Source organism: Pelodiscus sinensis, chromosome 31, assembly GCF_049634645.1.
Source record: "Pelodiscus sinensis isolate JC-2024 chromosome 31, ASM4963464v1, whole genome shotgun sequence".
Lineage (NCBI taxonomy): Eukaryota > Metazoa > Chordata > Testudines > Trionychidae > Pelodiscus > Pelodiscus sinensis.
This window is the reverse complement of record NC_134741.1, coordinates 6,736,604-6,757,594: the sequence shown is the minus strand read 5'-3', so window position 1 is coordinate 6,757,594 and position 20,991 is coordinate 6,736,604. Positions and strand designations below refer to the sequence as shown.

Below are 20,991 nucleotides of genomic sequence, written 5' to 3'. Positions count from 1 at the left end.
ATCTCAGAGTGCGGGGACAGGCAGAGACACAGTGGGTGAGATGGGACAGGAGGTGGGATGGGGAGGGAGGCAGAGAGGGGGTGAGGAAGGGGGTAGAATAGGCAGGGAAGAAGTAGTGAGGGGTGGAGCAGAAGGTGGAATGGGGAGGGAGGTAGTGAGGGAGGTGGGGCAGGAGGTGGAATGGGGAGGGACACAGTGAGGGGGTGGGATAGGAGGTGGGATGGGTAGTGAGGGGGTGGGGCAGGAGGTGGGAGAAGGAGCGACACAGCGGGAGTGGGAAGGGGTCATGCTTCTGGACACTCATGTGGTGCTAGTTCAGGGCTTGGCAAACTTTTCAGTCCAAGGGCCACGCTGGGAACAGAAATTGAGGGGCGGGGCAGGTAGAGAAGCCTGAGAGAGGCTGTACCCCCCACAAGCCAAACATGGCCTGGCCCATTCCCCTATCTTTCCCTCCTTCCCCCTGCACTCCAGGCCCCCCACTCAACTCCCATCTGCTCCCCACACCCAAGGACACTCCTGCCCTTGGCCCCATGACTGTACCACACTGAGCAGTGGGGCTGGCATTGGGGCAGCCTCGCCAGCCAGTCTCTGGGGAAACGGGGGGGCAGAAGAGAGGGGCCAGGAGTGCCTTCCTTGGAGCCTCGCCAGTGGCCACCCTGCTCGCTGCACTGCCCAGGAGAAGTTCCTGCCCAGCCCTGGCCCAGTTGATGGGGCCGTACCTGTGGGCAGGCAGTGGGTAGCACAAACCCCACCCCACAATTGTCCCAATGCAAAGAGACGGACATGCCGGCTCAGGGGCTGCCCCACGGGCTGTGCAGGGGCTGGCAGGGAGCCTGAGGAGCCGCAAACCGGACATTCCACAGCCCGGCCAGCGGTGCAGCCTGGCGCTTCCAGAAGCCTGTTGGGCCAGGGGCTTCCAGTCCCAAACCAGATACCTGCCTCCCGCATCCCTCCCCCCTTGCCCTGTCCCCATCTCCTCACAACATTCCTCCCCCACCCTCATAACTTCTGCCCCCAGCTACGGAGACCCTGCCTCAGTTTTCTCACCTGGAAGAGACAGGAGGGGATGAGGATCCTGCACCCCAGGGACTAACCCGGGGGCTGAAAGCTCTCAGGTGGGCCCCAGTCCCTCCTCTGCCCACTCCAGGTGCATGAGGCTCCGGCCTAATTCCTTGGCCCAGGGTGCATCAAGGGTGCCTGGGCCCCTGTCAGCCAGTGGTCACGGAGGTGTGTGTGTGTGTGTGTGTGTTATACACCCGAGACTTCAACTGCTGGGACCGGGGTCCCTTTGCAGCGGGCAACCTGGAGAAGGTTGACGGGCACCCCAAGAAGTTTAAAGGGAGAGCTTATTACACCTCAGATTTTTACTGCTAGGATACATGATCACTTCGCAGCGGGCAGCCTGGGGAGGCTGAGAGATGCCCCAACGGCTCTGTCCTCTGGAAGCGACACGATCCAAATGCTCAGCTCTGCATGTATCTGTCCCTTATGACCGGCTGGAGTTCTTTTGTTTGTGTTCGGTTTGGGTACAGCAGCACGGGTTCAAGTCAGAAACTTGACACGCACTGGCTTATTTGTAGGAGAAAGAAGAAAGAAAATAAAGAAAACTTGGTTCAATATATATAAGTGAATGAGGGCACCAACTTATTTTTACTTTAATTTAGGCAGCTGTCCGAAAGCAAACTGCAGCGATTTGATTGACAGGAAAATGATTTCTCAGGGCTTGAAAAATGGCTGCCCAATTTATGAATGAAGCAAAATGGCTGTTGCACCTTTGTTTGACAAGCTAATGATTTTCCTTCAGTCTGATTGGTTAATTGCTGACCGCAGGTTTCCAATGAAACAAAATGGCCACTAGGAGTGCTTCCATTAAGGAGAAAGTTTTCTTAAGTGTTTTTGACAGCCTAACAAGATACTGGAGTTTACAAAAAAGGGTACAGCCGTTCTAATAGAAGTTAAGTGGTTTTTGCAGTTTACAGATAGATACAAAGACTCCCTGCAGTTTGATTGACAAGGTACTTGGGTTCCACAGTTTATAGCTAAGTGACCTTACCAAAGGCAGTTTTACAATAGAGATGAAGCAGTTTGACTTAAGAAACTATAATAGAGGAACTAAACTTATAACAGAGTAACAATTAAAGCATACACATAAAGAAACACATTGCAGGTATAATTCTCACCCCTGTGTTCCAGACTTGGCGTGGCCAGCGTCTTTCTCTCAATCCCTCGGGAAGTAGGGCAAGGTTGGGCATCCCACGGACCTTGGGAAACAATCAATACCTGCCAGCAGGTGTAGGTGATTGGAGCTCAAATGGGGTGGGCTATTAAACCCTCTTTATACCCCTTGGATCACGTAGGCTTCTTCCTGGTCTCAAGTGGCCAATTAGGAAAAATGGCTTGAACGCCAAGTTTCCCACGAAGGGTGCAAAGCATAATTCACACCTGGGAAAGTGCAGACAATAGGCACCTCTGGTATGTGATGGGCGAAGATTCCTCTCCTGGGACACTGCAGGCGTGTCAATTACTGGTACTAGCCATCAGGGCGGCGGGAGTCCGCCCAGTCATCAGTTAGCCCATTTACTGTCTGGTTTCTGTTTATGGTAGAGCCAGGGACAGGCACCACACCTGTGTTCCCAGGGCATCAAAGGCTGACTCCCTTTCTCTTGCTCTCCGGGGTGGGGGGGAACAAGATGGGGTTCATGTTTGGCTACAGGCCCCTGGCCCCGGGACAGGGGTTCCTAGGCCGAGCTCAGCACCTGTCTACTGCAGCATGAGTCACCAAGCTCCATGAGAGCCAGGACTTAGGCCACACGCTCTGTGGGGGGCTCCCATTGGCTGGCTCCGGCGGCTCCCTGCTCGCATGCTGGTGTGTGTGGGGCCCATTCTGAGGGGGCCTCTCTCCCCTTTCCGTGCCCAGGGAGCCCACGGGCCCAGCTCAGGCTGGGTGGGTCCCGGCCGTCCTGTGACTGGGCAGGCGCTGGTCAGTGAGGTGCCTGGCAATCAGTCTCAGCCCCTCAGGGCCGGTGAATGTGGCCCCTGGGCCTTTCCTCCTGGGTGCGCACGGGGGTTTATTTCCCTTCTGCAGCCTCTTGGGAGCCCAGCGCTGGCGCGACTCTGGCGCAGACACAGCGAGGGGAAGGCGGGTGGGGACGTGACTGAAATAAGAGCAGCGGGCAGGGGGCTTAGGTGTGGGGCCTGCACAGACACTTTGTGCTGCGGGGGTGTCAGTGGGTGTAGCCCTGGCAACAGGGCGGGTCGGTGTGAGGAACAAGGGGAGATTTCCTGGCCGAGAGCCTGTTGGGAAGGGATTTCTCAGGGGCTGTACCAGGGTTTGTTGTGACACTGGGAGCAGCCTAAGGCCAGGAGAGGGGCAGAGCCCAGTGTGAGACCCTGGTGTGTCCAGGGAACGGGGGAGGGGGCATCTCCTGCCTGGCACAGGAAGCTCCAGACACCAGACAAGCTACCGTGGAGCATAAGACTCTGTTGGCTGCTCCCCTCCTCCATCTGCCCTTGAAGAGGAGCCGGCCCCAAAGCCTCTTATCAGTGTGAGCTCTGGGGGAGGGAAGGACAAGCCAGGGCAGGAAGAACTTTCTCTCTCCCAGGCTTAGACAGGGGGGGCAGGGCAGGGAGGGAGGAGGATGGTGGGGGGAGGGTTAGGCACAAACTGAGAGATCTACAGCTGGTCGGCTGGTGCTATAGGACACACTGAGATGGTTCACCAGAGGCGCCTCTATTCCCTGGGCCAGGCAGGAGAGCACCGTGTGTATGTCCGGCTGGTGCATTCATCCTGTGAGTAACTCTCCTTCCCTTCTCTGGGCCAGTTAATCGTTTGTGATGGTGCCATAGGACTGGCTGCAGGCGCTGGGTTTGCTTTCAGCCCGGAGGTGCCAGTGACTTGGGCCAAACGCTCCTTTTGGATGGGCAGAAACCAGAGTGTTGTGGAGCTTGGGGAGGGAGCAGGTCTCTGTCACTCAGGGTGTCCCGCTGGGGTGGGGGAAGGAGGGTTCCCTTGAATTTGTTTCTCTCTATGTGTAGAATTAATGTTGTTGTGTGCACCAAGGCAGGTGCAGATGTGCACCACTCAAACCCAGGCAGCTGGCTGTGGGGACTCTGCTAATCAGCTGGGCAGCACCTGAATTGCTCCTGAGTGGCTGCTGAAGTGCTCAGCTTACAGGGAACACTGGTGGGGGGCCCATGAGCAGGCCCATCCCATGCCCCCCCCCCCAGCCAGAGCACGTGGAAAGTCTGAGGATCCCCTCAACTGCCCCTGTGGTTCTTACCCCCTTCACTTCACAGTAAGAGCTGTCTGGGCAGTGGGGGATCCATGGACCCTACATCTGTCCTGGGCAGAGCCAGGGGCAGCTTTTGATCCCGCCCCCCCCCCCCCCCGCTTCCACGGGAATGGTCCTGTGATGGCCCCAGCTGCTTTGGCACCCCAGGGCTTCTCCTCTCTGGGCAGGGCTCCAGCTTCTGGCCAGGGTGGGGCAGGGGCAGAGCCCAGGGGGAATGGGGAGGGGCAGGGGGAACTGGAGAGAAAGAGGCCAGGCCAGACCTGTCCACATTCAGCAGTGGGAGGGGCCCTTGGCCTCCAGTTCTGGGGCTCCTGAGGGGGATGGGCAAAGGCAGAGGTCGCTCATTGTGACAGGTGTTTCCCGTATCCGTTGGAACACTGCACTCCTGCCCTAGGGGCTGGTGACCAGTGTGTGGGGTGGGGTAGAGTGGGGCAGCAGCACATGGGGCTGAGAATGGGAATGTCCCAGCCACCAGGACCACCCAGCCCTGGAGGAAAAGCTGGAGAGAGGAAGGAGGGGAACTGACAGACCCCTCCCCTATTCCAGTCTCTGCCCCTGGGCTAGTTGGAGGGGGGAGGGGCCACACTGGGGTGGGAATGTCCTGGTTCCTATCGCACTGCCCAGGGGCTGCGGGGCCGGGAACAGGAGAAGCAGCAAGGGGGGGGGGGCAGGTGTGATCCCAGTCCCCAGCAGCAACAGGCCAGCAGAGAATCATGGTGGGGGGTTGCATTTCACGAGGAGTAACGGTAGTTTGAACTAGGAAGCCTAGTTTGAACTACCTAGTTCGTGCCCCGTGTAGCCGCGCTGCACAGGGTTCAAACCAGCAGGGTTTTAAAAATGGCGGCTCCCCACTTATGCAAATGAAGCCCGGGAAATTCAAATCCCGGGCTTCATTTGCAAGTGCGGTATGCCTACATTACCCCGCTAGTTCGAACTAGCAGGGTAGTGTAGACATACCCTGGGACTTTTCAGCTTAGAAAAGAGGAGACGGAGGGGGGACAGGATAGAGGTCTCTAAAAGCAGGAGTTGGGTGGAGAGGGTGCATACAGAAAAGTTCTTCATTAGTTCCCATAAAGAAGGACTAGAGGGCACCAAAGGAAAGGAATGGGTAGCAGGCTTCAAACTAGTAACAGAAAGTTGTTCTTCACAAAGCAAAGAGTCAACCTGTGGAACTCCTTGCTGCAGGAGGCTGTGAAGGCTGGAATTAGAACAGAGTTTAAAGGGACGTGAGATCAAGTGATGGAGGTTGGGTCCATGGAGTGCTATTAGCCAGGGAGTAGGAGTGGTGTCCCTGCCCAAGGTTTGTGGAAGGCTGGAGAGGGATGGCACGAGACAAATGGCTTGGTCACTGTCTTCCGTCCATCCCCTCCAGGGTCCCTAGGGTTGGCCGCTGTCGGCAGACAGGCTACTGGGCTAGATGGACCTTTGGTCTGACCCAGGACGGCCATTGTAAGCTCAGGACTCAGGGTCGGGGGTCTCAGTGGACCCCCTTGATTTTCATGCACACCTGCTCCTGGGTGGCCAGGCTGGCAGCTCTCCTGCCCTAGACGGCCACTTTCCTGTGCCTAGTGCGGAGATCGTGGACGAGGTCCACGATGTCCGCACTAGCCCAGGCGGGTGCCCACCTCTCGCGGTCTCGGGCAAGCTCCCGGGAGCTGCCAGCCTGGTCCCGGGAAGAGGGGGAGGGCTGGGGGGCATCGGGTGGCTGGCTCGATCCGTGCCAGGTGCAGGGTCTGCTGGCTGGGTGCTGGCAGGCTTGCACCTGACACGGGCACTGTAGCCAGCCCGTGCCCCTTTAAGGGGTCTGGGGCCGGGAGGGGGGCAATAGAGTTTCCCTGGTGTTGGCCAGAGTGGCGACCAGGGAAACCTGGGGAGGGCTAGCCTCCCACTAGTTCGAATTAAGGGGCTACACACCCCTTAATTCGAACTAGCTAGTTCGAACTAGGCTTAATCCTCGTAAAATGAGGTTTTCCTAGTTCGAACTAAGCGCTCCGCTAGTTCGAATTAAGTTCGAACTAGCGGAGCGCTAGTGTAGCGCCTATCAAAGTTAGTTCGAACTAATGTCCGTTAGTTCGAACTAACTCTGTAGGGGTACGTCTACACTACAACGTTAATTCAAACTAACTTAATTCGAATTAGTTAATTCGAACTAAGCTAATTCGAACTAACGCATCTAGAACTAAAAACTAGTTCGAATTAGCATTTTGCTCATTTGAACTAGCGCGTCCACATTAAGTGGACCCTGAACCAGGCTTAAGGATGGCCGGAAGCAGTGCCGGCAGGGCATCAGATTAGGACTTAGAGCGTGGAGATGCTGTCTCAGGCTAGCTGAGGGCTGTGCTTAAAGGGTCCTGACCCCCACCCCGGACAGACAGTTCTCAGGGGTGCCCCGCTTGCAAAGCAGTCCTGGCTTGGAGTGCCCTGAGTGCCCACACTGGGCACATCACAGCACTTGGCCATCAGCCCGGCTGCACTTGCCGCAAGCTGCCATCTGGGGAGAAGGGGCAATTGGGGGGCTCCAGGAGAGCTTCCACTCCCAGAAGCCCGCAGAGCCAGCCCAGTACTCCCCATCGGGGGCTCGTGCCCCATTCCTCCCTCACCTCCTTCCACTTACCCTTCCCCTAGCCGCTCTTCTTGATGTACAAAATAAAGATAACGTGTCTTCCAAAATGGAATCTGTCTTTATTGAACAAAACTGGGGGAGACTGGGAAAAGGAGGTGGGAGAGGGGAAGAGAGAGGCTGGGAGAGGAGAGGGCAACTAAAATGATCAGGGGCTGGGAACAGGTCCCATATGAAGAGAGGCTAAAGAGACTGGGACTTTTCAGCTTAGAAAAGAGGAGATGGAGGGGGGACAGGATAGAGGTCTCTAAAAGCAGGAGTTGGGTGGAGATGGTGCATACAGAAAAGTTCTTCATTAGTTCCCATAAAGAAGGACTAGAGGACACCAAAGGAAAGGAATGGGTAGCAGGCTTCAAACTAGTAACAGAAAGTTGTTCTTCACAAAGCAAAGAGTCAACCTGTGGAACTCCTTGCTGCAGGAGGCTGTGAAGGCTAGAACTAGAACAGAGTTTAAAGGGACGTGAGATCAAGTCATGGAGGCTGGGTCCATGGAGTGGTATTAGCCAGGGGGTAGGAGTGGTGTCCCTGCCCAAGGTTTGTGGAAGGCTGGAGAGGGATGGCACGAGACAAATGGCTTGGTCACTGTCTTCCGTCCATCCTCTTCAGGGTTCCTAGGGTTGGCCGCTGTTGGCAGACAGGCTACTGGGCTAGATGGACCTTTGGTCTGACCCAGGATGGCCATTGTAAGCTCAGGGCTCAGGGTCGGGGGTCTCAGTGGACCCCCTTGATTCTCTTGCACACCTGCTCCTGGGTGGCCAGGCTGGCAGCTCTCCTGCCCAAGCCAGCCACTTTTCTGTGCCTAGTGCGGAGATCGTGGACGAGGTCTATGATGTCTGCACTAGCCCAGGCGGGTGCCTGCCTCTTGCGGTCCGAGGCAAGCTCCCAGGAGCCGCCAGCCTGGTCCCGGGAAGAGGGGGAGGGCTGGGGGGCATCGGGTGGCTGGCTCGATCCGTGCCAGGTGCAGGGTCTGCTGGCTGGGTGCTGGCAGGCTTGCACCTGACACGGGCACCGTAGCCAGCCCGTGCCCCTTTAAGGAGTCCGGGGCAAGGAGGGGGGCAGTAGAGTTTCCCTGGTGTTGGCCAGAGTGGCCACCAGGGAAACCTGGAGAGGGCTAGCCTCCCACTAGTTTGAATTAAGGGGCTACACACCCCTTAATTTGAACTAGCTAGTTCGAACTAGGCTTAATCCTCGTGGAATGAGGATTACCTAGTTCGAACTAAGCGCTCTGTTAGTTTGAATTAAATTCGAACTAACGGAGCGCTAGTGTAGCGCCTATGAAAGTTAGTTCGAACTAACGGACGTTAGTTCGAACTAACTTTGTAGTGTAGACATACCCTCAGAAACTTGAATCTGGCCTCTGAAGCCAACCTTCCCCTGTCTCAATTCCCACATGGAGAATGACGGCCACATCATGCTGCTCTCCTTAGAGACACTGAGCGAACAGACCCAACTGCTTGCAAATAGAGCCAGGGGTTTGCAAACTCTGAACCTCCCGTTGGTGTCAAGGGATCAAAATAGGTAAAGTTAATGTCATGGCAACGTCTTCCCCCAGCGCAGCTCTAGGTTATGAGGAGAGGTGGTAAGTGACAGAAAAACCAGGTGGGAGAGGATGAGGAGGGAAAAGTAAATCTCACTTTCAGTTTGTGTCTCCTGGAGCAGGAATGAGGCTGCAGAGATGTTGGCTCCGTTGCTGGGAGGTGCCCAACAAGAGAGGACACGGAAGGTTTCAGACCTTTTCATACTAAACACTTGAGTGTATCTCTGTCTGGTCTCTGATACAAGTGAAATGCAGAGTTCAACGTGGGGACATTGTTATATAGAGGAGAGCCTGGAATTTCACCTCTCTTATCCCTTCCCCCACCAGACACTCTGTCCTCTGCACTGGAGAGAGCAAGAGGAAAATCCCTGGGAGCTTTCAGACAAGGTGAGTTTGCAGGTGGAGATTTTTTAAATGAGAAAATTCCTGTGAAAACATCGTCATGGGATTGTCATTGAAGTTACCAACCAAACCCAGTGACCACGGCGAGCACAGCCCTAAATCTCACTCACTGATCAGTGAGGAGCCCCAGGGGCACTGCATGGTGATCTGCAGATACTTTGAGAATCACTGATCTACGGGGTGTGATGCTAAAGGGGTGAAGTTCAATCACACAACGGACGGCACCTTCAGGCTCAGATTTCACTGCTCAGTTTCAATCTGGGGTTGGTTTCAAACAATAAATAGGCTGAAAGGCTGAGAGCTTACTGGCTTCCACGGTATCAGTTTGTTCATGGCGAGAAACTGCTGGATCTCCAAGGGCTCTACAGTCTAGAGCAGGCCTGGGCAAAATACAGCCCAGGGGCCGTATCTAGCTCGCCAGGCCATCGGATCTGGCCCACTGATGCTTGGTGACCTATGGGCTTCTTCCGTGCTTCCCACTTCCCACCTGCAAGCCACTAAAAGCGAAGGCGAGCCTGGAGGTGAAGGGGGAAAGCTTCAGGGACTGCTTCCACCCCCAAGACAATCTCATTGGCTGGTTTCTGGCCAGAAAGGAAGCACTGTGCCCCCTCCCGTCCGGCTCATAGTTATTCACACACCCACATGGCCCCGCAGCCTTTGCAAGGATTGGGCAGGCTCCCTGCCTGCCTCAGAGAGGTGCTTGGCTGCTGGTCGGGAGTCACTCTGGTAAGTCTTCTGGCTAAAGCCTGCCTCTGGCACCCCAACCTCTCTCTGCCCCCCACTCCACATATCCAAACTCTTTGTTCTCTTCCTGCATTCAAGTATGCAAAAAGCTCTTCATGATCAGAAACCCTCAGCCCCTTATTTGTCCACTCAGCTGGTTCTCTAAATTAACTTTTCTTTAAATATCTCATGAGTAGTTTGCTAATCCAGTGCTCCAAATCATACCTGCCTCCTTCACCCAAACTCCTTCCCAGACCCCTCTTTCCCTCCTGCATCCCAAACCGTCACCCAAAACTCCCTTCTTCTCCCAGTGTCCATCCCATACGCTGTATTTCCCGCTTAATGTCTTGGAAGAGTGCAGCTCTCAACCACTTTCTAAATCTTGGAGTTCTCCCCTCCCCTCCCTTCTCCCGATATCAAAATGAATTGCTCACCCCTGGTCTAGTGGATATAGTTCAGTGAGAGCCAATAACTGAAAGCTGCAGCCGGAGAATTTCAGGCTAGAGAGGAGGCACAAATATTTGATGGGTAAGCTACTGAAACAAATGAGCAAAGAAGTGATGGGTTCTCCATCTCTTGATGTGTTCATATCAACACTGGGCGACTTTCTAGAAAACATGCTGTGGGGGAACAGAGCTCTGTGCCTGGGTAGCTGGACTAAGTGTAATGAGTGTGATGGCGTGTTGGGGTCCCCTGCCTCCTGCACCCCCGAAAGGGCACGAACAGACTCCACCAGCCGGTAGAACAGAGGGAGTTTATTGCCTCTCCAGAATACAGCACAGCCCAGATGTCACCAGGTTACAGGGCAGGCCTAGGATGCCTCAGCCCCCCTTGTTATGGGGGGGGTCCGGCTTCTAAACCCCCCAGCCTGTTGCTGAGGCTGCTTCCTCCACGCTCCCAGACAGAAACTAAACTAACTCTCCTCCAGCCCTGCCCCCCAGCCAGAGCAGCATCCACCTTCCTTTGTTCCTCTCCATGGGGGGTAGCTGGTCAGACAGATTGAGATACCCCGTTTGCATAGTGACTCATCGCCTGTCTTGCTCGGTGCTGCTAGAGACAGTGGCCAGTGAGTTAGCAAGTTCCCCCCCACTACGTCACAGGCTTGTGCCACAGAGGGTACAGACTGCATATCCTAGGAACACCGTCCTGTCCAACCCACTGGCAGGTATTTCTAAGCCTTTACCACACAGATGAAAAATAGTCCAGGTTCTTTGTTAAGGATAGGGGAATATGGTCCCTTATACCACCCCCTTCCCATGGGCCTTTCTTTAGGGGCATAGTACACAGCACAATAGCTGCTATTAAAGATGGAGCACTGGAGAGCAAACAACAGATCCTGTAGGATCTGATCTGGTCGAAAAAGGTCTGCCCTAGCACACAGGCCAGGTAGCAGGCTATTGTTATATACCAGTGTGGGATTGTAGATGTGTCTGGTGCTGGGAACTATAAAGAGGGAATTATTGTACCAGGCGCTGCTCTCTGGATACGGACTAAAGTTTAAGGAGACAATAGAGGCATTACTAATGCCAATCAAAGGTCTGTGACCAGGGGAGACATTGATAATATTCCCCCAGCAATTTAACGTCTCCTGGTGGGTATAATTATTTTGGTGTGAGTAAATTTTGGTGTGGAAAGGATTAAAGCCCTTTTTGAAATGTCTCCGATTCTCCGTTTCCCCGACAGGCTGCAGAACACCCATATCTGACTCCAGCTCAGCCCCTGGCCTGCAGAGGCGGGGACAGGAAATGGCCGTGTCGGAGCCAGTGACCTTCGAAGAGGTGGCTGTGTATTTCTCTGAGGCGGAATGGTCTCTGCTGGACCTGGGCCAGAGAGCCCTCTACAGGGATGTGATGCAGGAGAATTACGAGGCTGTGAGCTGGCTGGGTGAGGATTCCTGTCCCCTTGGGTAACAGAAGCTGGGTGGGTTCTGGAGCAGCTGGGTTGGGTTTGGTTCAGGGTCCCTCATTGCCCGAACCTCCAATATCAGCAGTATCTGCCCCAGTAATCCTGGCTCCTGTGTGAGAGGAGGTTCAGTGACATAATAGCGGTGCTGCTCTTCCCACAGCCAAGGTCTCATTGTGGTTCCAGCCATCTTGCCCATGTTGTGCCTTGGCCAGAGGTGTCAGTGGAAGGGCCCAGGCAGGAACGGCAGGTATCAGAGTTGTGGGGCTGGGTGCAGCTGCTCTTAGTGTCTGCAGAGTCCCCTTGTGCTTGTGCCGCAGAGGGGACAGACTGAATGCGTAAGGATAGCTTCTGATGCCATGAATTCATGAATTTTAAGGTCTTATCCTGCAAACACTCAGCACGTGTTTAATAATATGCATCTGAATACTCATATTAAATTCACTTCATCTCTGTTGTGGAGAGAGTTTATAAAGTCTGTGTCAGATGAGAGTACCAAAGTTTGGGCTGCAAATCAATGCATGAAGACTAAGGATTATAAATACTGCAGCCCAAATTAAATTAAACCTATATCCATGTTCAGGCAGATGAATATGTGGCTTGTTAGCAGAAACTTTGGGTGCTGAGAACTGAATCCCATTGTTGCAGGCAAGGTAATGTAACTGAAGCCAGATATTGAGAAAAATAAATATGGCTTTCCGATCTAACTCATGTGTGGTGTTTATGGAATATTATCTAGACTCAGCGTTTGCCCAAAACTTCAGAGTCCAGCATGTGTGTCACCAGCAACAGAGCCTGGGCAGAATTGGGGTGTGGAGAGGATTAAAGCCCTTTTTGAAATGTCTCCAATTCCCCTTCTCCCCCTGTGTCAGCCGATGGTCAGGGCAGTGTGTGTGTGTGTGTGTGTGTGTTACACCCGAGTCTTCAACTGCTGGGACACAAGGCCCCGTCGCAGTGGGCAGTCTACGAGAGACTGATGGGCACCCCGAGGAGTTTAACGTCCATGTCTTAGTCCGCTAGGATCGGGATCCCTTCGTGGAGGGCAGCCAACAGGCTGACAGATGCCCCAGAGTTTATAGGAAGAGCTTATTACATCTCAGATTTTAACTGCTAGGATACAGGATCCCTTCGCAGCGGGCAGCCTAGGGAAGACTGAGAGATGCCCCTACAGATCTGTCCTCTGGAAGCGACATGATCCAAATGACCCAGCTCTTCCTATATCTGTCCCTTATGACCGGCTGAAGTTCTTTTAAATTGTGTTTGGTTCTATTACAGCAACTGAAGGAGTCAGGTTACAGCTTAAACAGTTTCAGGTTTATTAAAGAAGCTTATAAATCATATGGTTACAATGGCTATTGCTCTATTTCTTAACTGCTAGCAAATACAGATCTTATGGTTACACAGGAAGAAGGAAGATAGAAAATAGAAATAATGGTACCAAGTGACAGCTTAATCTTTAAAGAGCTCTATTCTATGCATGCACTAAAACAAAAGGACACATACGGGTACAATTTTTACCCCCTCCTGCATTGCTCGGTCCCAGTGTGTCAGACCAGGATCGGTCCCTCAATTCCTTGGAAAGACGAAATACGAGGTGGGCGTCCCTGTGGACCTCGGGAGGTCAATCTCCTAACCCGACCAGCAGATAGATGGTAGATTGATGCTCAAAGTGAGTGTGCTGCTGGACTCATCTTTATACCCATGGGGTCACATATTTCTCTTTCTTATCTGTGATGCCAAATGGTGCTGGTCTGTCTTTGTGACACCAGTTCTTACAAGGAAGTTGTGAACTAAATTTAAACTTGTAAGAGAGAGAACTAAATTGGGAGAACTGGGCATTCTTTTCTCAGTGGGAGATTCCTCTCCCAGGGACGACTGTGTGTGATCGTATCAATATAGGTGTCAGCCAGGGCAGTTCTCACAGCTTCGAGGTCAGCTTATTGCCTTAATCGTTCTTTCTCATATCTATGTTTTCAGCTTACCCAGGGTCAGATGAGCCGGCATATCCTGGCCTCGCGTCGAGGCTTTAAAGGCTATGCTGATTTTATTGCTTCTCTCTGCCCTGCATTCTCCAGGCACTTCAGAGGGGCAAACAAGATGGATGTGACAGGGGGGGCCTGTCTGGCTACATTCCACCTCCTAATACGACCCACCAGTCCCAGGAATGCAAGATGGTGGTGTGCCAGCACCTCTTGCCCACCTTGGAGAAATCTAAAAGTACCCAATGGCCTGATTAGAGGGCTTGGGGTCGAGGAATTGGCTGGGATCTTTTCCCAGCACTGTATATCGAATGTGTGCAGAGGAAATGGCTGCATTAACCAAGCATCTGACAACACAAAATATTATACAAAAGGCAATTATTATAATCAAAATAATCAAAACAGTGGTTATGATAGAATGTAGGAAAGGAGTTAAGGAGAGTCCCAGCTGTTAGGCTAACCAACTTAGCCATGAGAATTCTCCATCTTTAGTTACAGCATGTAACACTTTAACTGAATCTTTTATGGCAGACACATCCTGTTCAATCTGCCCTGACTGATTTACATAGAAACAACAAGACTGATTAATTACAGCGCAGACTCCTCCTTGTTGAGCCAAAATTGCATCTAATGCTATCCTATTTTGCAGGGCAAAGCAGGCCACTGATTGGATCTGCTCGTTGAGCAGGCCTAGGGCATCTGCAGTATGGTTGAAAGCTATTTCTAGTTGCCTTGACACATTTACTATGGCTTGTTCAAGTTCAGTTACACCAAGGCAGAAATGCACGGGTAAATCGATGAAAACCTATGGGGCATCTCACAAGAGGGTTAATAGTAAATTTCCTCTTGGATCGATGCAGGAAGCTTCCAAGGTTTGTAATACCTGGAGCTGTAACATGTGGGTGTACCGTTAATCCTCCAGGCACTGCATGTCCTAGGGAACACCATCCTGTCCAACCCACTGGCAGGTATTTCTAAGCCTTTACCACACAGATGAAAAATAGTCCAGGTTCTTTGTTAAGGATAGGAGAATATGGTCCCTTATACCACCCCCTTCCTATGGGGCTTTCTTTAGGGGCATGGTACACAGCACAACAGCTGCTATTAATGATGGAGCACTGGAGAGCGAACAACAGATCCTGTAGGATCTGATCTGGTCAAAAAAGGTCTGCCCTAGCACACTGGCCAGGTAGCAGGCTATTGTTATATACCTTTGTGGGGTTGTAGATGTGTCTGGTGCTGGGAACTATAAAGAGGGAATTATTGTACCAGGCGCTGCTCTCTGGATATGAACTAAAGTTTAAGGAGACAATAGAGGCATTACTAATGCCAAACAAAGGTCTGTGACCAGGGGAGATATTGATAATATTCCCCCAGCAATTTAATGTCTCCTGGTGGGTATAATTATTTTGGTGTGAGTAAATTTTGGTGTGGAAAGGATTAAAGCCCTTTTTGAAATGTCTCCGATTCTCCTTTTCCCCGACAGGCTGCAGAACACCCATGTCTGACTCCAGCTCAGCCCCTGGCCTGCAGAGGCGGGGACAGGAAATGGCCGTGGCAGAGGCAGTGACCTTCGAGGAGGTGGCTGTGTATTTCTCTGGGGAGGAATGGGCCCTGCTGGACCCGGGCCAGAGAGCCCTCTACAGGGATGTGATGCAGGAGAATTACGAGGCTGTGAGCTGGCTGGGTGAGGATTCCTGTTCCCTTGGGTAACAGAAGCTGGGTGGGTTCTGGAGCAGCTGGGTTGGGTTTGGTTCAGGGTCCCTCATTGCCCGAACCCCCAATATCAGCAGTATCTGCCCCAGTAATCCTGGCTCCTGTGTGAGAGGAGGTTTAGTGACATAATAGTGATGCTGCTCTTCCCACAGTCAAGGTCTCATTGTGGTTCCAGCCATCTTGCCCATGTTGTGCCTTGGCCAGAGGTGTCAGTGGAAGGGTCCAGGCAGGAACAGCAGGTATCAGAGTTGTGGGGCTGAGTGCAGCTGCTCTTAGTGTCCACAGGGTCTCCTTGTGCTATTGTGCTGAGCCCTTAGAAGGAAGGTACCAACTCAGAGTCCTTCCCTGCCTCTGGTAGATTCTGTGTAAGCCAGAGAGGCACCAAATGGCAGACCCGACTGGCCACAAGAGGAGGGCTGCTGCTGCTGGCAGAGTAGAACCAAGGCTGCAAAAGGGGAGCTGAGCTACAGGAGCATCTACGAGCAGCAGAGAAGCATCCCATCCCGTCTCCACCTTGGCTGGCCACAGGAGTAGACCAACACTGCCCTGGCTGTCTGCAGGACTGACAGCTGTTGTGGCCAGCTAACAGGGCCCACCATGGCACAGTCAGTCAGTATCAGGAGTGTGGACCATAGGCAGGGCCTGAGGTGGACAGCCAAGGATTCATTTTCCTGATCAGAGAATTCCCCTGCCTCCTTCTGGCTCAAGTAGAGCGTCTGAGCCCAAGAGCACGGCAAGTCCAGCCCCCAGCTAAGAGCTCTGTGGGCAGAGCCCATAGGGCTCTAGAGCTCTGCTGGATCCTTTCCCTCCCAGGCCTAGAGACCTGACATGTGGCAGCTCAAATCTGAGTCCTAGCTAGAGGCATCTGTCAGTCCTGAAAGTCTTGGAGCTCTCCCCTTATGAGCAGTGTGTTCCTGTCCTGCCCAAGTATGCAACAGGCCCTAAGGGAGACTGAGTTGTATCCTGCAGAGTGCAGCAGAGCGCTCAGTTCCCCATGGGAGTCATGGTTGTGGGTGGGGGGAGGATGGAATTAGTGTATCCTGGGATCTTGTACCAGCCAGAGACCAGTCTCTGGAAGGTTGGGAAGGAGCCTGTCTGGGTAGGAAACTCAGATCCTGGCTTTGGAAGCAGGAATGGCACAGACCTTAATGAACAAGATCAGTACTTGGTAAATTGCTCCCCGAATAGGATTTCCAGTCTCCAAAACTTGTGTGCTCTCCTGGGTGGAGCAAAGGGAAGAGCTGCAGATCCCGGATCTCCAAGGCTGTGAGGAAGGGGAGATCATCAGTGACACCCACACAGGTGAGAAATCAGCTAAACTGACTCAAACCAATTTCTGTGTTTGCATAGCAGATGTTGGTTGTGTGTTTTCATCAAGTCTGACTGGCCCTTCAGCCTGTCTTCAACTCCAGTCTGAGAGTGCTGCGTGGGGAAAGAGTTATGGGGGTGCAGGGGATGAACTCAGCTCATGATTATTGAATCTTTCCAGCCATTCTTTGGGTTTGTCCTGCAATTTCTGTTCACCATTCAGAATTTTTCTTTCAGCTCAGCTCAGGGAATGACTCCCATGTGGTTTCTCTCTCCATCCCAGCAGGTGATGGGATGCTGAATGAGAACAGTGAGAGGAACCTTCAGGAGGAAGGACCTGAACAAATGGCTCCATGTAGGATGTTAGTGGAAAGATGTGAAGGGCATGTTTCTCGGAGTCCTGAGCAAGGAGAGACTTGTGAGAGTCAGCGTAGTCTACAAAGGCAGCAGGGAAACCATCCAGGAGCAGGACAGGATAAATCCAGTCACAGGAGCAGAAGGTTGAAAACAAACACAGAAACTGTTCAAAAGAAAATCCCCCATCAACATTCACCTTGTTCTTGCAATGACTGTGCAACTCTTATTAAACATGGAAGAGCCCAAACAGGAGAGAAACCCTTCAGCTGCTCTAACTGTGGGAAAAGCTTCAGTCACAAGTCACAACTTGTTATCCATAAGAGAGACCACACAAGGGAGAAAACCTTGAGCTGCTCTGACTGTGGGAAAAGCTTCAATCACAAGTCACAACTTGTTATCCATAAGAGAGACCACACAGGGGAGAAACCCTTAAGCTGCTCTGACTGTGGGAAAAGATTCAATCACTGGTCAGAACTTGTTAGACATAAAAGAGTTCACACGGGGGAGAAACCCTTCAGCTGCTCTGACTGTGGGAAAAGCTTCAGTTGGCAGTCATACCTTGTTATCCATAGGAGAGTTCACACGGGAGAGAAACCCTTCAGCTGCTCTGACTGTGGGAAAAGCTTCAGTCACAGGTCAAGCCTTGTTAGCCATAGGAGAGTCCACACAGGAAAGAAACCCTTCAGCTGCTCTGACTGTGGGAAAAGCTTCAATCGGCCGTCAAACCTCGTTACCCATAGGAGAACCCACACAGGAGAGAAACCCTTCAGCTGCTCTGACTGTGGGAAAAGCTTCAGTGACAGGTCATACCTTGTTATCCATAGAAGAACCCACACAGGAGAGAAACCCTTCAGCTGCTTTGACTGTGGGAAAAGATTCAATAACAAGTCACATCTTGTTATCCATAGGAGAGTTCACACAGGAGAGAAACCCTTCAGCTGCTCTGACTGTGGGAAAAGCTTCAGTGACAGGTCAGACCTTGTTAGACATAGGAGAGCCCACACAGGAGAGAAACCCTTCAGTTGCTCTGACTGTGGGAAAAGATTCAGTGACCGGTCACAGCTTGTTATCCATAGGAGAGTTCACACGGGAGAGAAACCCTTCAGCTGCTCTGATTGTGGGAAAAACTTCAGTCGGAGCTCAACCCTTGTTAGGCATAGGAAAGCCCACACAGGAGATAAACCCTTCAGCTGCTCAGACTGTGGGAAAAGCTTCAGTCAGACCTCAACCCTTGTTAGACATAGGAAAACCCATATGGAAGAAGCTATTCACCTACACTCACACTAGGAAATGGTGCAGTCAGCGGTCACATCTTGTTATCCATGAGAACTCTCACAGGAGATAAATCCTTTAACTGTTCTGACTTTGGGAAATGCTGTAGTGAGAGGTCAAGCCTTGTTACATATAATTGAACCCACACTGGTGAGAAACCCTATAGTGGGGGTGAGAAAAATTTTCTCTGTTGGCAGACTCCAGCCTTCCTAAGACATTGATCCTGTCCACAAGGCAGTGCCAGGCTCCACCTCCAAATGAAGATGTACTGAGGGGGAAGGAGCTAAGCCCCAACCCCTCTTCATGCTTTGTAGCCACTAGAGAGGAGGTAGCGCTAGGCTGAGTCTTTGCCACCCAACCTGAGGCCGGCACTAGAGGCACTGCTGCCACTGCACTGCTGTCCTCAAGGGCCTCATGGACATGTCAGGGGTGCCTCTGGTGCTTGTTCTGGGCTGCATGGCTGCAGCAGCAACACCTCCAGCCCTGGACTGAATGGGTGCAGTAGTGGTGCCGCTGGTGTCCAGGGCTGGTCCTAGTCTGTGTGGTTGCTGCTGCAGCAGAAGAGCCTCCCTCTGGGGTGACCAGGACAGTGTGGCTGGAGATGTTGCTGCAAGGGGGTCCAAAGCCAGGTAATATTTGCAGTCCTTCCCAGACACTCCCTCCCAATCTCCTGAATTTTCTTTCCCCCAGCAGCCAGCACCCCCAACTTCCACTGACACCCTCTTTTTTTCTTGCACTCTCTCTCCTGGCCACACACTGCACCTTCCCCCAGGCCAGACACCTGCCTGCTTCTGCATCCCAGATCCTTCTTCAAGACCCCAACCCTTTCTTGAGGCCCCTGTCACTTTATTGGATTTTAAGGTGTGCATACTCACCTTAAGATCATTGCTGTACTCACGGGAAACTGTTTGCCCCAAATTTGGTACAGAGTGGGCCATGTGAGGTGTCAAATGCAAGCTGATATTTTGCTGATTCTATGTGTGGTATTCATGTACTTGTTTGGAGTTTGTATGGGGAGTTATGACTATGGGCTCTGCTGATGCTGTGTATGTACTGCCTGTCATGAGGAAGGAATGTGCAATGAGTTACTATGCTAATCCGTATGGCTCCAAGGACAATGGTTCTCAGGGTGGCCAATACACACCTGAGGAATGCGTGTGGAAAGCTGCAAAGCAGCCAGGGCACAATGGCTGCTGGCATATGAAACAGGTCACTTGACCATGTAACTAGCTGCAGCTTGGGAGACACCAGAAATGAATATCAAATGCTATGAGGGAGGCTCCATCTTGTCTTCAGTCTTGCTACTTATCCCAGATGCAGCCTTGCTAAGGACAGAGACACGGGAAGGATTGCTGACCCATCCTGACATACGATGTAGGCCAAAGACTTTTATGCTAGAAGTTTGTAACATCTCCACTAAGATCCTGCATCAAGAACTTGCTGATTGATGTATACAATGTATTCTCTTTAAGGGTATGTCTACACTACCCCACTAGTTCGAACTAGCGGGGGTAATGTAGTCGTCCGCAGTTGAAATGAAGCCCGGGATTTGAATTTCCCGGGCTTCATTTGCATGAAGCCGGCGCCATTTTTAAATGCCGGCTAGTTCGAACCCCACGCTGTGCGGCTACACGCGGCACCGAGTAGCTAGTTCGGATTAGGCTGGGATATTAAAATGGTTTTGTCTGTCTTGAACCCTAAAGCTAGCGTGTGTTTATTCCACGACAGTTCTGATGTCGTGACTCAGATCCCCACACATCCTGCTTTTCGCTTGGGAAAAACCATAGGCCACTCCCTACCTAACTCTAGGCACCGCAAGCAAGGTGAGGGGCCTTTTAAATTCCTACTTTGAGAATCAGTAGAGGGCTTCCAGTTGGCTTCAGGTGGAATTGCTGGATCTGAACTTTTAAACTCAGGTCAGTTCAAAACCAGTGTGCCTGCTTAAAAAAACCCCAGTTCTGTCAGGAATTTGGAAATAAGAACGTTCTGGAAGGAGAGTCTGGTATATAAGTCCGGTTGTTAAATCATGCGTTTGTTGAGTGTGTGAATGTATCTGACTGAGTGCGTGATTCCTGAGAAATTAGCATTGAGTCTTGTCACCTCCCTGGGATAGACTCCTGGGGCATCCGTCAGCCACCGTGGCTGCCTGCTGCGAAGGAGCAAGCAGCTCTAGCAGTTGAAGTCTTGGATGGTATGAGGTCTCAGTGGTGACTAACCCCATTTACACCTCCCTATCTTGAGCTACATCTCGTTACCGGGGGGTCAGGATCACCTCAGCGACAGAAATTGCGAGATGATGCCTGGGTAGTGATGGGTCAGGATCACCTCGGCAACAGAAATCGCGGGATGATGCCTGGACAGTGCAGACTTCCCCACTAGTGTACCTGTGTTTCCCTATGTAAATGAGATAATAGGTACTGGACAGTCAAAGGAGATTCCCGTTCCCCCTTAAGGGGACTCCAGCATATTATATGTATGTGCATTGCTCTCCTAAAACTTGCAAGTTTCTGGATAAGTGGGATATGTACACTTAAAATGATTCATCTAGACAGTTTAAGGTGAAAGGTACTTTTAATATAGGTAAAATAGTGCACTTGAAGGGTGCCTTGGAATCCTTGGTATGAGGAGGTGTCCAAAAGGAAAACTGAATCTCAAATTAGGAGTATAAAAGACTCACAAAAAACAAAAAAACAAAAATAAAAAAAAATCTTAAATTAAAACAAATCAAGAAAAATTGGCGACTCCTTGAAATCCGATCTGCAGTGGTATAAGAAAACATCCAGGCACTTAAATAAATCCTGGGTAAGGAGTCTAAAGGACTCCCCCCCAAAATTAAATTGAAATCTTTTAAAACAATCAAATTTAAACATTTGGCTACAGACA

The 20,991-nt window shown here is 51.9% G+C and overlaps 1 protein-coding gene across 3 annotated transcripts in view; it reads left to right on the top strand.

Moving 5' to 3' along the window:
- The window catches only part of LOC142821515 (uncharacterized), a 46,193-nt gene extending 25,418 nt beyond the window's left edge, over window positions 1–20,775 (top strand). Inside the window, exons 2-6 of one of the 3 annotated variants that reach the window (XM_075912662.1) lie at window positions 8,777–8,836; window positions 11,258–11,458; window positions 14,942–15,142; window positions 16,360–16,473; window positions 16,766–20,775. In XM_075912662.1, coding sequence (XP_075768777.1) covers window positions 11,320–11,458; window positions 14,942–15,142; window positions 16,360–16,473; window positions 16,766–18,123 — 1,812 coding nt within the window. In that variant the 5' untranslated portion in view covers window positions 8,777–8,836; window positions 11,258–11,319 and the 3' untranslated portion in view covers window positions 18,124–20,775. Of the gene's footprint in view, window positions 1–8,776; window positions 8,837–11,257; window positions 11,459–14,941; window positions 15,143–16,359; window positions 16,474–16,762 lie in introns of those variants that run through there. The other 2 variants (XM_075912663.1, XR_012898261.1) reach the window with 2 other exon arrangements.
- Window positions 20,776–20,991: the final 216 nt, after the last annotated feature.